This window comes from Polypterus senegalus, chromosome 7 (assembly GCF_016835505.1).
Source record: "Polypterus senegalus isolate Bchr_013 chromosome 7, ASM1683550v1, whole genome shotgun sequence".
Classification (NCBI taxonomy): Eukaryota; Metazoa; Chordata; class Cladistia; order Polypteriformes; family Polypteridae; genus Polypterus; species Polypterus senegalus.
Window position 1 is genome coordinate 65086475 of NC_053160.1, and position 17205 is coordinate 65103679.

Sequence of the window (17205 nt, forward strand, 5' to 3'; positions counted from 1 at the left end):
TCTGTAGTTTATTGTGTTACCAGCGCTTCATATACCCGGACTTTAATAACAATAATACAGTATATAAAATGATCTCGCGGGCCGGATGTGGCCCGTGGCCCTAGAGTTTGACACATATGGACTAAATAGAACTTGAAAAGATATATTTTTCAAATGTGATCGCAATTCAGATAGAGTTGACGCACTACAGCCTGCATGCCTCAATAAGTCATCCTTCCCTCGCTCTTACTTTTTACCGCTCATCTAATGAATACACTGAGTATGGCTTTACCAAAACAATCATTGATGGCGAATAAAGTATCCATTATTCGAGTATGTAGATCGGGTTATATATATATACATACATATATATATACCCGCGTATCGCAGCGGAGAAGTAGTGTGTTAAAAAGCTATGAAAAAGAAAAGGGAACATTTTAAAAATAACGTAACATGACTGTCAATATACAGTATTTGTTTTGTGAGTGTTACTGAGTGTTGCTGTCATCAAGGATTTGATTATCATTATTTCTTTCAATCAGGTTCGTATTTGTAGGATGTGTTGTGTTCAAGTTACATTCCGTGTTTGTCAATCGTTGTAAAGATGACAGGTTTCATTCATCGATTCGTTTCTTACTGCATCAATAAACAGCTCGTCTTCTTCTTTATCTGAGACCTGACACACTGCATGCACGGTTTTTTTTTTACACTTTCCTTTAGCGGGACATTGACTTTTTCCGTGTGCTTTGTTTTGGATTTATGAATATGCTTGTATGTATCAAACGCTTCATATTTTTTGCTGCCTTTTCAATTGTGTAATTCGGTTTTTGTTCAGCTCTTTGGAACTGTTGCTTTTATCTGTGCACTGCGTCAGTTCACGTGAGCCGCTCGGTGTACATGCATCGAAGTTTCCCAGCTGTGCTGGTGCCATCTCGTGCTATGTCCATGGCTGTATTTAATGTTACCTTAGTCCTGGCACTTAAAACTTTCTCTCACAGTTTCGCTGAGTTTGTACCAAACACCACCCTGACCATCTCATCTTCCTCTGCATAAGCACAGTCCTTAACCCGTGAATATTTAGTGGGAGTTTGCTATTGATTGCCGCTGACGGACGGCCTTATATGGGCAGGCACTAAATTACAAACGCCAGCGGCAGCCTGTCTATGAACTTAATTTAAAGTGTAGGTTTACATCGTGCTTTGTTTCCGAAGTAGCAGAAGTCATGAATATGGTTGTATATGTCACTCGCTCGCTTCTTATTGTTTCGCTGCCTTCTCAATTATATAATGCATGTTTTCTTCAGCGTTTTTTTAGGTCTTCCTGGTTTTCTATGTACTGCGTGATTACGTGGGAGGCGTGATGATGTCACACGAAACTCCCCCACGGCGTTGAAGCTCATCTCCATTACAGTAAATGGAGAAAACTGCTTCCAGTTATGACCATTACGCGTAGAATTTCAATATAAAACCTGCCCAACTTTTGTAAGGAAGCTGTAAGGAATGAACCTGCCAAATTTCAGCCTTCCACCCACACGGGAAGTTGGAGAATTAGTGATGAGTGAGTGAGTGAGGGCTTTGCCTTTTATTAGTATATATATATATATATATATATATACATACATATACACACACAGACACATACTATGGGGTGCCAAACAGGCAAATACATTGATTTTCTGAATATATAAAGTCGGCGTCTGAATATATAAAGTCAAAACCTTAATATATAAAGTCATTCCCGATTATATAAAGTCAAAACTTGAATATATAAAGTCAGTGTCGGTATATATAAAGTTAAACTTGTTTCTGAATATATAAAGTCAAAAGTTGAATATATAAAGTCATCGCTGGAATATATAAAGTCAAAACCTGAATATATAAAGTCTAGTTAGATTTAGTCATCATTGCATAACTATTTCTTTACCATAGAAATTTAAAGACTAAATTCAACTTCCATTCCTACCAAAGATATTTCTGGGGACTAAATAGAATCTACTTATATCCAAATTCGAGCTATTGAGCCGTCACCTGCCAGCCTGAATAAGTCACCCTCGCTTCACTCTTACTTTTTTACATTTATTTAATCATGGCTAGTGGCGGAAAATTTATAAAATGGAAGGAGGATTACATCGAGTATGGCTTTACCAAAACAATTATTGATGGCAAATTGATTATTCATAAAGATTCAATTGGTGATGTTTCTTTGTTAACCTCATTTTTTCATACTTCTTCTCAAACCAATTGGGTGCGAGGGTAAAATGAATCGGGAAACGCTGATCAATGTAATAGGTGTATCAGGAAATCATGCATTGACAGAAGTTCCCCTTTGCTTGGAATTGAAAGTATGATTAAATGCATTATTTTAACGCGGTATGGAGCATATGCATCAAAAGCTTCTCAGCTGTGCTTGTGCTAAGAAAAGGAAACATTTTTAAAATAACGTAACACGATTGTCAATGTAACCTTTTGTAAGTAGTGCCTGGAGGATTCAGTTTGGAGAACCTCTACAGACAGCGTGTATTAACTTGTGGATTTTTCTGTATTTGGTAGCAGCATCACAAAGTCACTTCTGTAAGACTGTTAGCTTCGGAGCTCCGCTCAGAGCGAAATGAGGTGAATGGGAGATGATGATGTGACTCCCCCACCCGCCTTAAATGTCTATCCCCCACAAACAGAGTCTCTCGGAATTTGCATAAGCACAGCCCTTTACCTGCAATTTTAACTTAGTTACAAAGTGATCAAAACTCTCGTTTATATCCTGCGTCCTCTCATTAAACTTGTATCCTGCATTACCCGTGGGCATGACAAACTCCAGCAGCAGCGTGTCTATGAACTTAATTTAAACTTTAGGTTTACACCGTGCTTTGTTTCCGAAGTAGCAGCACTCATGAATATGGTTGTATATGTCACTCGCTCACTTATTGTTTCGCTGCCTTCTCAATTATATAATGCATGTTTTTCTTCAGCGCTTTTTGGAGCTCTTCCTGGTTTTCTACGTACTGCGTTGACAGTCAGTTCACACGATTACGAGGGAGATGTGATGTCACACGAAACTCCGCCCCCCCCACGGCTTTCGAGCTCAACTCCATTACAGTATATGGAGAAATACCTTCCAGTTATGACCATTACGCGTAGAATTTCGAAATGAAACCTGCCCAACTTTTGTAAGGAAGCTGTAAGGAATGAGCCTGCCAAATTTCAGCCTTCTACCTACACGGGAAGTGAGTGAGTGTCAGTCAGGGCTTTGCCTTTTATTAGTATAAATTTGTGTCGATGTTCAGGTCTTTATAGCTTGTTTACTTACCATCTAATAAAACAAAGTTAGGTACTGCCATACCCTCTTCTGCTTTAGGTCACTGTACAGTCACCTTTTGAATGGATGGATGTTTCGAATTCCAAATAAAGTATTCTGCAAAAATTATGTATATGGAGATGCTTTGAAAGGATAGTCATTTTAGCAATGTTGATTCTCCATTTTAATTAAGACAGAGTGATCTTTTCATCTATTCAAATCTTGTTTTTTTTCCATGCAGACAGCAAAGTTTAGTTGAAAAAGACCTTTGTATTTGCTTGTGATACTTACCCCATGATATTTAAACTGATCTGCTAAGATAAATGGGAAGGTGCCCAATCTAATATTGTGTACTAGAGCATTCACTGGAAAAAGCTCAACTTTATTTTGAGGAAGATCTCTTTGGAAAATCTGCTAAGGATTTTAGGACTGCTGTTACAGAATTTTGCGGATCAGATATATACAATACTATATCATCTGCATATAGTGATATCTTCTGTTCAAGTCCTTGTAACAACCCCCATTATCTCTGATGTATTTAAATAGCACAAGCCAAATGGTTCAATGGTGACTGCAAAGAGCAGAGGTGATAAGGGGCACGCATGTCATATACCACATTCTAATCTGAAGTCTGAAATAGTATTAACAAATGCTGAGGCTTCAGGACTAGTAAAAAGTAGTTTGATCCATGCATGTATGTTTGGAACAAATCCAAATTTGTGCTATGTGATGAAGAGTCACATTCAACTGTATCAAATACATTTTCTGCATCTAAAGTTAAGATCTCTGGGGTGTTAGATTTAATGAGTGAATATATTAACATCGAACTTGTGACATTTGTTTAAGTGTCTGCCTTTAATAAATTCAGTTTGGTCTTGTGAAAGAAGCACTTTCTTAATCTTTCTGGCTAGAACTTGAGTATTTTATTAAGTCATTATTCAGAACCGAGATTGGTCGCTATGATTCACATTGTAATAAGTCCTCGTTTTTCTTATGAAAGATTGTAAATAATACTTGGTGAAAAGTTAGAGGTAGAATTGTTGTCTTTAGCATCTATAAATGTTGCTAATAGTAGTGAACCTAACTTATTACACACCTTTTTTTTTTTTTTTAAATACAGTAAAATTCCACTGGGCAGCCATCAGGACTAGCTGCATTCCCAATCTGAGATAGCATCTGGTAATTCTGAAAGTGTCAGAAGTTTATCCAGTTCCAAAGCAGTGAGTGTGAGTGTATCTAGCTATGGTAACTAATGAATCAAAAAACCCATTGTTTTTTACAAATTTTTAAAAAGTGAAACCATTCCTTTGAGTAGATTTATCAGTCTACTGACATAAGTGACAATATTTTAGAGCACCATAATGGAAAATGAAAAAAAAACTGTCTTGCAACAATTTGCTGGGATATACTTCTACACAAAAATTAGATGACAGGGTCCACTCTGAAATGTAAATTAAAAAAAAAAAACAGCAACATTGTGCTTTTTGTTTGACACTTTGGATTTATGTTCACTTCCAGGGAGTTAAATGGGTTAAAAAAAAATTCTATAAACACGTGTGTGATGCTTTAAGCCACACAATTCTGAAAGAAAAGCGGAAATATCCAATCAAATACAAAAATCATTTAGTAACCTTTGAAACATAATGCCTTTAACTCACTTCAAAAGGTTATGAAGTTTTGAGAGACTGGATTATGTGAATGCTCCACTGTGAACAATGAAAGTTTTTTCTATTCAAATATAAATCTGCATGTGGCAATGCTGTTGTAGCATCTTCAATGTCTACAAACCATGAACTCGCATCCTAGCACGATTAACGAATCAAACACAAGTGAATTGTACTATAAGTTAGCAATGAGCTTAAATGTTGGTTAATGTAGTGCATTCACAAATATATACATTTTAAAAATGACTTATAAATTAAATCTGACGAAGCAAATCAAGTAACAGCACAAACATCTTAAAAGAAAGGGATCCAACCAGTAGAAGCTATTGGCTGAAAACCTAAACCTGTTTAATTTGAACATAATGGAAATACTATTTATAATAAGCTTGCACTTTATGTAAAGGGCATACACACTTTGAATGATTATAAATACATTGTTTATTAAGACAACACTGCAACTGGTGGCATATACTTAAACTTACTGCAGAAATCTGTCCTGCCATGCATTAGAGAGAGGATTGGAGATAAGTTTTATTGCCAGTAGAATGAAGCACCTCCCCAACCATCATGATATGAGGGCCTATGTTGACGAAAATCTGCCAAACAAATGGGATGGGCAAAGTGGACACCTTTGTGTTGACCAGACCTCATGGCAAAGGACTTTTTAAAAGCCCCTAAAGGTTTAGCTCAAAAAACCACAATGAATGATTAATTGAAAATAGTGAAAATGAAATAATGAAAGAAAATGAGCACAAATACCAAATGAGATCTGTGATGTTTACAAATCCAATGGCCTGTGTTATCAGCAGAGAAGCCAGTAGCTCGAACACTTGTGATAACTGATCCTAAATTACTGTTCTCTAACTTGAATTACAAAACTTAGATGTATCTTAAACAATTTATAATCATTCAAAGTGTGTATACATTTTTTAGGGACACCCACTATTTAAATATTAAAAAACAAAAAGCTCCCAAACTTATATGGCGAAATGGCTATATTCAAACAACAGTTAATGCAGTCTGTGCTAACAGCGATACCTACTGAAATACGACACTGACACCCCTCTTATAAATGACAGAAGAAACGTTCGGTGTATACTTAAAGACCCAGTTACAGAATACATTTCTGAAAAGAAAACATAAGATGACAAATTAGCAGTAGCAGAGTTGGATTCTGAATCTAAGATTCTGGTAGAATGGAGGCAATAGTACTACCTATTATGCTAGTGTTATCAATTGTTCCAGACAGACAAAATATTAAGTCTGATCACAAAATTTAAAAGTAAATGACCAAACCAGTCAGAGAAACTGAGTGCACAGGAGCAATAGCTCAAATCTTTATACTACATTGTCGTGCTTTGTTCATCCTTCTATATAAAAGCGGTCGGGATTGTCCTTCCGTCCCGTGAGTGGAAAGCGTAGCGGTATTCCGCTTATCACAGACTTACTACTTGCAGCTTGCGGTACGAAGCGACATGATGTGAGCAGAGTTCTGGTGCTCCCATTGTTCCCTTGCTTTTGTGCGCGATGCGCTGGAAAAATAGACAAAATTATGTCTCTGGAAATAATTAATGTTGATGGAGTACAAATGCCTCACCGCGTTGTAAATATCAGGGGGGTTCAAAAGGGCGACATCAATATAAAAGAGTTTAAATTTCATCACAAAAACAACAAACTACGAGTATTAAATACTGCTCAAATGCAATATAACCAAATTAATGAGTTTGTATACAATATAAAATTTATCTACATATTGACTTGCCTTAAGTGGTCAACTTAAGTCTGTCGCCTTAAAAGGCGGGTCAGCCTAGTATATAAATAAAAATACACGTACTTCTGAATATCCTCTGGGAACGTGGCACTGAACAGCAGTGTTTGTCGCAAATCCTTTGAGGGCATGTTAGGAGAAGAAACCAGTTTACGCATATCTTGCTCAAAGCCCATATCTAACATGCGGTCTGCTTCATCCAGCACAAGATGCTTCACTTTACTTAGGCCAACCTAAATCAAATTGTAAAAATAAGAATATTAAAGAGACAACTGTAAAAATCTGTCCGGAAAAGTCACGGCCAGAGAAAGTAAAATAACTGGTCAGAAAAAATGTGTTATTTTGTGCATGCAGAGATTAGTTTCTGTGAATAGCTTTATTAGTCTTCACTTGTATCTTAAGCAAAAGTGTACAAGTCATATGCACAACATGCTTTACAGAGCAAAGTAATGAACAAAAAAACAAAACAAAAAAACTAAACAGTGCAAACACATCTTTTGATTTTGTTGACTAAGTACAGCTACAATTTCATTCTACTATGTACACATTACAAGTTTGAACTGAAGGTTCTAAAATATCTACCTGAATAGAATCAGATTAAAATATTAATTCATATTTATCATTTAACCACAAAGCATAAGCTTCGTTCACTACTAAAAAAGTAATCTCTGTAAATTAATACATTTTACCAACTTAAAATAAGTATATTAAGTAAACAAGTTAGTATTTAAGGTGGAAAATCTTGACAAAAATTATTCAAAGATTTATTTATTGAACATACGTGGAATTATGGAAAACATTTTAAGCTCTACTTACAACAGTCAATTTAATGGTAAACAATTGACTGTTAAACCTAATTATAAATTAACAGATTTCTGTGGGGAAAAAATATAATTTTACTGTATATAAGCAGTGTGTTTACATACATAAATTTCAATGAATCTTACCTAATATCTATGAGAATACAAAGGGATTATGCTGTATAACTGTGCAGGGAATATTTATATAGTGTGGGAGAGTTTATAAGGGCTTAAAATATATAAAAATAACCATACAAACATATGGTTTCTACTTCGCGGGGGTCTGAAACGCAACCTCAGCGATCGAATGAATACATACAGTCTAATTCACTAATTGATTTACAGTAAAATAAAAGGCTAACCCTGTAGAAAGACAAAGAGACTAAGTGTGCAGATACTTGTAAGGTTTTATATTTAAAAGTTGACTTTACAGTTCCCTCCTATAGTTATTTATTTTAATTGTAAAAAATTAGCACACACAAAGTTAATTTCCATATTAGTGTTTACACAATTTTAAATTGCATCATTCCATTCATACCTATCTAACGACGAACATTTTGCCACGAGAGCAGTGTGGAGTAGAGGAGCAGAGAGCTTGACGCTAAACCACGGACTTTCCGATTTCCTAACTAGAATACAGTCCTTGCCGATAATGAACCTTGGTATTTATTTATATTGCTTGTTAGGGCTTTCATTAAACCAAAAATACATTTTAGTAACATTTCCTTTTCAGGGAACATTACCCATAGGTTCTGTGGACTATAACAAATTAGCACTTTCATCATCCCCCTCTCTCATTTCCGAACACCACAGATTGTTAATGATTCACAATTACCACTGTAAATTAATCCAACTTATCTGGAGAGCTGGTATTTGTTACTTGCACTGCATTATTAGCCGTAGCTGCTTAAGAAATTAACTAAAGTGGAAATGCAGATGCTTAAAAACTAAAATAGGCAATTAAGGGATCGGAATCACAAAAAATGGGTTAACTAAAATTAAACCCAAAAGTCATATGCTTTAGCAGCAAATAAATGGGCTCTAGTTACAAAATTAGAGAACTGAAAACCTCCAGAACTTTATGTGAAGACCCATCGCTTTACAATCTAATGAACAGTTTGTCTTCAAAAAATGAAAGCACCATCCAAGCAACAGAGTTCAGTAAGGATTATCTTCTAAATTAGGAAACTGGTTAGAACAAAAGCCTGCAGTCACTATGGCCCTCCAAGAGAAGAATGAATTAAGATCGTATTCTAAACCATTGGGATGCTGTGTGATCCTAAGCATGTAACAATGCTGTGCTCCAATTTACACAAAAAAGTGCTAAGATGGAGTTGGAAGCACAGTGTATGTGTACATAAACAGCCCTGGAATGTCACTCGCTTTAAAAACTCTAATAATAAAAAAAAAATTATTATAACATGGCTCTGTGTTTCCCTTGGTTGAATAGGGCTAGTAGGATTCTAAAAACTTTAGGAGTTTAGTATCAGTTATAAGGTTACTACTGTGATTTGTATGGAGTGCAGAAACCACCAGTCCAGTATTGCTTAAAGTAAGCATTTACAAGGTATAAGCTACAACCATTAAATTACATATCACATTACAACAGGAACAAACATATGGACTGTATGAACTAATTAAGCAACACCTTAACCTACAAAAGACAACTATTGAAAGAATGGTTAAGAAAGTGCATTTCTAACAAACAGAAAGCTAACAAGAGATTTACACAAAGTAGTGCATACAACTCATCAACCAAAGTACGCAAGACTACTATTCGCAAGGGGATGTGGAATGTAGTGAATATTTTTATACATCAGTAATTGCTTTAAAACTTGTTCAAATAAGTACACCATCTATTCTAGTGATTGCAAGATGAAATTATATTTCAATGGTTACAGATGTGAAAAATGTAATGTACTGGTAGATATTCTTCACTTATACCAGCTATGTTTGAGAGATTGGTGCTCCAGGCATTCTCAGTCTTGAGCAGTAACAATTCTCAAAAAGAAAATTTACAGGATAGGGAATAATTCTGCAATATCAAGTGCAACACAATTTAACATAAAAAGAAACAAAAGCTGTAAGAAAAAATAAAATATTACCTTTCCTTTACCAATAAGGTCCAAAAGTCTTCCAGGAGTTCCACATAATATATTGCAACCTTTCAAAATTTCACGTATCGTATATCCTGTACTAATACCACCGTACACCACTACAGGTCGAACACAGGTTCTGTAATGCAAATAGAGAAACAATTCAGATTTGATGTCTTTCAAGTGGTTACTGGAATATAAAATGAACACTTTTACAAAGGTATAATGAAACAAGTGTGCCTTTATTAAAGAATAAATCTGGGGAAAAAAAAGTGACAAGATACCAATAAGACATGATTCACCAACATTTTGTGTCTGCTTATATGCCTTCAGCGATATCTTTTATAGGTAGCAAAAATTTATACTGTGTTACAGATTCAATCAAATGCCATTCTTGCCTTACCACCAGCCAAGCTGATATGTTTAGGTTGTGACAATTGATATTTGGGCTTCAGTTTTTACACATTACCAGCAACATGTAAACTGAATATTTTTCTTTGGTTATATTCTTGAATAAAAGCTGGTTTTGTTATATCTTTTGTGAAAGTGTTTTTGATATTTGGACTTCAGTCTTCACACATACACTTTACATCAACATTACTGCAACATGAAAAAGGTTTTAGTAATGTGTTTCTTGCCTCGCATTTCCTGTCATTCTACATTTACACAAATCAAAGACATGTAACACACATGAAATGTGTATTACAAATATATTTACCCTATACAATTGCAGACACCTCACTCCCAGATAAAGTGACTTAAAGTTCTGAAAATTTAGCGACAGACTGCAGCTGCCTCAGTGGGGGACGAGTGAGCAGGCTGCCTGCCGATTTCCACATTTGCAAAACAAAGATGCTGAGGAGGAGCTGTTAAGGATTTTAAGGTGGTGCAGCATGAGGGATTCTAGTGTTAATCAACTCCACCCCACAATTTTTCTCTCTCTCTCTCTCTCTCTCTCTCTCTCTCTCTCTCTCTCTCAAATAACTAGCGTAGTACATTCCATCACCTTTGCACTAGCTTTTTGTGCCTTTGGCCTAACAGAAAATTTCCTGGACTTTAGAAGATGCTGATCAACCAGCCGTTTTTGTGCAAATTGGAGTAGGATTCACCAGTTTTTCTTTTGTCATGCTAGACACAGAAGTGTGTAATTATGTAATTAAATTTTGTGCCATTTAAATTTCGCACTCTGATCCTTCCACATAAGATATTAGTTTAAGCGAGTGTTACAAATATATTATGTCATTCTCATTTTGAAAAACTTCAGCATCAGACTTGTTTCATAGCCCAACATCACTTAAATACCCTATTTACTCAGGGATAAATTAATACATCTTAAAATAGTTTGCACATCTAAAATCAGATGGAATGCAAAAAATTGTAAAACAATCACCTGTCAGTATACATAGGACAGTTAATGCATCTCTCTAATCTTTACATTATAATCAAAAACTGGTGGTGCGTACTCCAAGCTACACTTGTATGTAATAATTTATACTTAAAAAAAAATAATAATGTTATGGCTTTTTAAAAAGTGATGTACAGTACAGGCAATGGAAATGACACATCTAAGAATTAGACAATTTATTTAAAAAAATAGCCTGTCTCAGAAAATTACAAAAGCTGACAATTTGGGCATTTCCACCTTATTTGATGTATGAAACATAACATTCTTGTATCTGCAAAATACAACTCAGGGTCACAACCTATCCCAGCAGCACAGATCACAAGGCAGTAAGCAATGCAGTGTAAGACAGGACGGTAGGCCATCCTAGGGTCAAATCATTCACACAATCATGCTAAAAGCTTGGATAATTTGAAGTTTCAAGTTAGCAAAGCCTGCACATTTTTGAAGATGAGGGAAAACCCTTGAAAATGCAAGAACAATGTATAAACTCTTCACGATCAAACGGACACAGAGTTCAAGCCCAGGACAACAAAACCATTAAGCAGCAGCACTATAAAAAGTTACACTTAAAATTCAAGGTTGATATACCTTTAATAGGACAAATTAAGCACATAGCTATTTGTGGAATAAAAAACAAATGCATATACTTTACCCAAAAGCAAACTTTCTTGCTTCCAAATAAATTTGACTGATGAGCTCTCTTGTTGGTGCAACAATTATTATTTCGGGCTCCTGTATTTCACTAAATCTACTAGCAGCAACGCCTTCTTGCATCAAATGTTGCAGAAGTGGTAAAAGGAAAGCAGCCTGTAAGAGAAAAAAATGTCACAAACACTAACAGATAGGCCCATAAGGCAATTTGTTTCACTCTCTCTTTAGCTACATTAGGTTTAACACAATAAATCTGAAATTTAGTACACCAGCTTTAAAATCTACTGTATTGTCTAGAACATTGGTAATGTTAGCAGTGCACGATCCACAGTAAGTATAACTGATGCTACAAAACGATAATTCCAGAAACACCTATTGTACGTACCACCGTTTCTCTTATTTCCAAAATGAGCCAAATAAGAATTTTAAAATTTACTGTTGCAAATGAAAGATTTACCAAAAAAAAGCCAAGTTAAAAGGAGTATACAACTTAAAAATAATTTCATGTTGTACCATAATAACCAGAACCAGATCAAAAATATAAAAGGATCTTTACTATATGCATGTTTACAATTTTATACAATAGGCATGAACACAGATTTGTGACCCACTTACAGTTTTTCCAGATCCTGTCTGAGCACACGCCATCAGATCTTTCGCAGCTAAAATGATCGGAATACCATACTTCTGAACTGGAGTGGGTTTTATATACCCGGATTTTGAAATGTTCTTGCATAATGAATCACAAAACTGAGCTTCTTCAAAGTTCTAAAGAAAAGCATGAAAACAATGGCCAATATAAGAAGAGAATGATATGGCAATGAGAATAACTGGCAACTTTAGCAGACATTAGTATTTCAAACATTAGATTTTGAAGACTAAAACATTTGCTTCTAATAATCTCCCAATACCATACAAGTCTAAAAGTTCATAATTTAAAACAAAAAAAAACTAGTTCAAGACAGATTCCATTCACCTCAACACCAAATCTGGCTTGTTGGAATCTGAAGAATTTATATAAAAATATTGTAAAAAATTCAAATTACATTGGAACCTTGGATCATGAACATCTCTGAACATGTACAAATCGGGTTACAACCAAAAAATTAAAACTTTTGCATCTGTTCACGACCACACACTCTGCTGATGAACAAGCCAGTTTCCCTTCCGGATCGTATGCACCAATGATTTCTGCATGTGTTCAGTCTCCCCCTGTACTGTACGTTGTTCTCGGGGCATCACACAGAGGGACTCTCCCTCAAAACTGTAACCCAGCTTCTTCCTGTGGTATAGCGGGTCCACAGCTCCCGTCAAAAAGGTCAAGTTTTAATAAATTATCACCGCACTCGTGGCTTAGCGAGGGGGCGTGTGGCTGAAGCAGTTCCTGAGGAGTTCTTGATGTGGGCATTTCTCACCTAAGTACACAGGTGAGAAGCGGTCAGCATCCGTAACTGTTCCCAGGAGCTGTCGATTACCACGACTACCAAGCTTCATCATGAATAGAAGTGCAAGTCAGCTAAAAAGAGATAAAGTGCTTAAAAATCTTTAAAGAAAATATATTTATATACAGTTCGTATGGTCTGGAACGGATTAATTGTATTTACATACAATCCTATGGGGAAAAATTACTTTGGGTCACCACCAGAGTTTTGGAACGAATTATGGTCGTGACCGGAGGTTCCACTGTATTTAAAAAAAAATTAAAAAATCATTTAAAAGCAGAAATTAACTAGGCATGTAATGAAATGAGAGTTTTCGCCCCATTTGTTGAAGACAATAATGCCTGCAAGCTTAACTGAACCCACAAAATAAAATTTAATAAATGAATAGCATTAATTGCTAAGCAATGGAAAACATACCATTATAGCTGGAGGAACATTTTTACCAGAAATCTCTACAACAATATCATCGTATTTGTCAAAGTTGATTCCTGTTTCATAATGAGCAAAGATTAAGTCTTCTACTTCTGGTGGAGGTGGTGGAACATATGTCACTTTAGGGCCTACAAAAAAACAATAGGGAGGGAAAAAAAATAAGCCAGTGATGGTGATGTATCACAGATTCATTGACAGGTACATTTTTAGTATCTGAAAACATGGGGAGAAAAAAAAAAAACAGATTGGACGAAGATCTACATTAAGCATGCGGGTCTCATGTTAGCTCCTAATCTGGAGGTTCAAGTCAAGTTTTAAGTTAAAGCATTACCTTTAAGCAAGTGGCTTGTAAAACTGTCACAAGGATGATACATTTTAAATAGTTTGAGTTGGTAGAGTAATTGGCAACATGGCAGAAGCTAAACAGCATATGTATGAGGAAGTGATTTGAGCATTTTGAGTAATGAGCTGCAAATTACATATGCAATTTGTGAGCATGCCCTTGTCGATTAGAGAAAGTCTACTTGTGACTTTATGCTGTAGGAAGAGAAGTAAATCAAGGTAAATAACATTCAATCTGGCTTTTATGTAACCAACAAATGTTTCTAATGTAAAGGTCATCACAAAGTAATAACAGGACTTGGCACGATACATTGGCGAGCTCTGTAAGAAGTGCTGTTTCGTTGAAGTACAGATGTGGAGCAGACTGACTGGCTGAATGACACTGGACCTCTTGCTGCATCCCAACTGCGCCATCTTTCGCCTTTACACCTGGTGCAGCTGCAGTGTTCTTATATGTGAGTGGACGTTTCTTGCGGTAAGGGCATCTCTTCTCTTCTCTTTCTCCAATGTAGAACCCTTGTCAAGAGTTCACCTCTGTTACAGCACGTGAAAACATTTGAAAACAGCAGTGCCCGATCGGGGGGTGGGGGGGAGGAAGTATAAACGCAACAGAGAATAAAACTAAAAAACGCTAAATGCTTTACAACCACCATACATTTACACCCTCAAATCAAATGGATGCTTTTATTGTATAATATTAACACTAAGAGAAGTTCACTACTCATAACGTTCATTTTGTGACACTGCTAGCCTCGAACTTGTGACCTGTTGATTATTAGTCAGCAGCTCTAACCGCTATACTACCAAAGTAGTGAAAAGTGCATAATTGATATGTGGACTTCAGTTTTCACACAATACATGATACACTTCATGTCTACATTTTGTCGTTAGTACTAAAACATGAAGTTTGTCTTTTAGGTATGTGTTCAACATTTCTGCCATGCTACACTTACAGATCTTTGTAGACATGGAACACACATGAAATGCATGTGTTCCAAATAACGATACATTATTTAGTCAATACAGCTCTAGGTACTACCTCACGCCCTGATAAACAAGGCTTGAGCTGGGAGAGCGATTTTTGCAGCAGTGGGAGGGTTGTATAGTAGGCTGCTTGTGCTTATCAACATTTACAAAACAAAAGATGCTGACGGAGAGGTGCCGAGTTTTTTTCGTACACTTTGGTAATTCTAGTGTTAAGGAGTGTTCTTGATAACACTGTATGATGTTTAGAACAGCATGCAGCAGGGAAACCTTAAATCGAGACAAAGTAGGAATACTAAAGAAAATGCAACTGTCACCACTTTCACAATTAGTAGTCCGAGGCAGCTGCAATTGTGTTCGTTTTCTTCTTATACAATACGCTATCGTGGCTGTTCGTTTGTCTGTCCAGGATTTTAAAATCACCTGAAGCTCGCAAACCGTTTCACCTATTGACTTGAAATTTGGTACACATACTATGTGATGTCTACAATCCGCTTTCGGGGTGATGATTATTAGTCTATTTTTATTTTATTGTTGAATCAACTCTCAGCAGCATGGCGCCGTTCTCATTCCCTACCACCTTCGCTAATCATTCTTGAGGCTGATTGAAGTGCCAGCTTAAGTGAAAAATTAAAGAAAACATAATTGCAACACAAAAACTAACAATCAGTTTTAATGTGAAAAGATGCCGACGAAAGAAAAGAAGCAGCAGGCCGCTAGGGTGGAGAAAAGAAGAGCTGCTCAGGAAACAGCAAGTGCATCAACTTCTGAGCAAACAAATGATAAACAGAGAAAGAGAAGGAAAACTAGGAATGCTCAAGTCAAGTGGATTCACTGCAGGTTACCGTGCCAGTACGTCGTTACTGGTTAATAGAACTGTGCAACCCTACATGGTAAAGTAGGAACAGAAACTCTTACAACTACCTGTAATGCACAAATGAAACCCAGGCAAAGTGAGGATTTAAAAAAAAAAAAAAAAACAATTGCACAAAAAAGCAAAACCGTCTTTTGCTTTTTACCAAACTGAGCAGCTTTAGCCCTTGAGGCAGAGGTGAGGTCACTGTGCACCACTCTTATATAAACTGAGGCTGAGGAGTGCACAGTATGTCGACTTTTCGGCAAACTCCATAGATCATTTCATCATCATTTTGATGTCTGTGCTTTAAAAAGCTAGAATACCTATGACATTTTTATTGACTTTTCTTTGATTTCCCTGAAAATAGAAAATTGTAGACTACGTATAACTAAAAGTATTTAATTTAAAACTGAAAGGAGAATTGAAAAAAGAAAAAAGAAAAAAAAACATGTCTTCATTTGAAGAACCTAAAATGCTATAACATTTAAGTTTTTATTAAGGTTGCTATCTATTCAAAACTGAACTTTGAAAAACAAAGTGCACCCTTGTGTAATATTTTAATATGCCAGCTATGTTTTTCCCCAGAAATCTGCGCTGTGGATAATGAGAAAAGATATTATAAATATTATAAGGATGCCCTTATTTACTTTTTTGGTAATTTGAAATGCCACACAGATAAGGATTTTATATTAAGCCTTTTACTTGTTTATCTTTATCCAATAATAGAGTTTGGAAAGCTTAAGATAAAATCCCTACCGTGTTATTGTTCAGTTATGTCACTTGTTAATGCATAACTATTTCTATCACCGATTACTTAAAATCATACTGGTAATCACTTGATTAGCAATAAAATAAGTAATGCCAGCACAATTAAGTTGTAATTACACATCTGACTATGAACTTTTACTAACATTTTAATTTTCCAATTATATCATTTATACTTGTCAATGAGGATCACTTTAAATGGTTAATTCTTTCATAAGGTTTAAAGACCACCTACTTTCAGCATGCCATTACCACAGTTAACTCTGGTCAGCAGCTTTTAATTAACTGCAACCCATATAAATAGCCCAAAAGATTCTTTCACTGCTACTCGTTTAAATTTATTAACCTGTACTTAAAGAAGAAAAAAAAAATACCCAACATACCTGCCTTTTCACCATTCTCCTCTAGTGTTGAAGTAAGTGACCCTAAAATAAAGTTAAAATCAACTTGGGTAATTAGTGTGCATAATTTCTCAAGGACACTTAAAAAGCTAACAAATGCACAGTATTTAAAATATCAAGAAAAGATTTTCTGTAGTTTTTTCCCCCCACAATATACCCATACATTGAGAGAGAGAGAGAGAGAGAGAGAGAGAGATATGGATGTGGAGATAAAATATAGAACTGGTCAAAGGTTTTTACAACATCACATATTAAAATGTATGAATGAATGTATGATTGTCATTCACCTGAAATGTATAAGGTATATAAAAAAAAAAAAGCGAACATCA

General features: G+C 35.7%; 1 protein-coding gene across 1 annotated transcript in view; it reads right to left on the minus strand.

Moving 5' to 3' along the window:
- Window positions 1–17205, minus strand: part of ddx4 (DEAD (Asp-Glu-Ala-Asp) box polypeptide 4) — a 73689-nt gene that overhangs the window by 20591 nt on the left and 35893 nt on the right. Inside the window, exons 12-17 of the mRNA XM_039758763.1 lie at window positions 16859–16900; window positions 13514–13656; window positions 12270–12422; window positions 11656–11810; window positions 9608–9737; window positions 6769–6935 (exon numbers count right to left, since the gene is read on the minus strand). Coding sequence (XP_039614697.1) covers window positions 6769–6935; window positions 9608–9737; window positions 11656–11810; window positions 12270–12422; window positions 13514–13656; window positions 16859–16900 — 790 coding nt within the window. The remainder of the gene's footprint in view (window positions 1–6768; window positions 6936–9607; window positions 9738–11655; window positions 11811–12269; window positions 12423–13513; window positions 13657–16858; window positions 16901–17205) is intronic.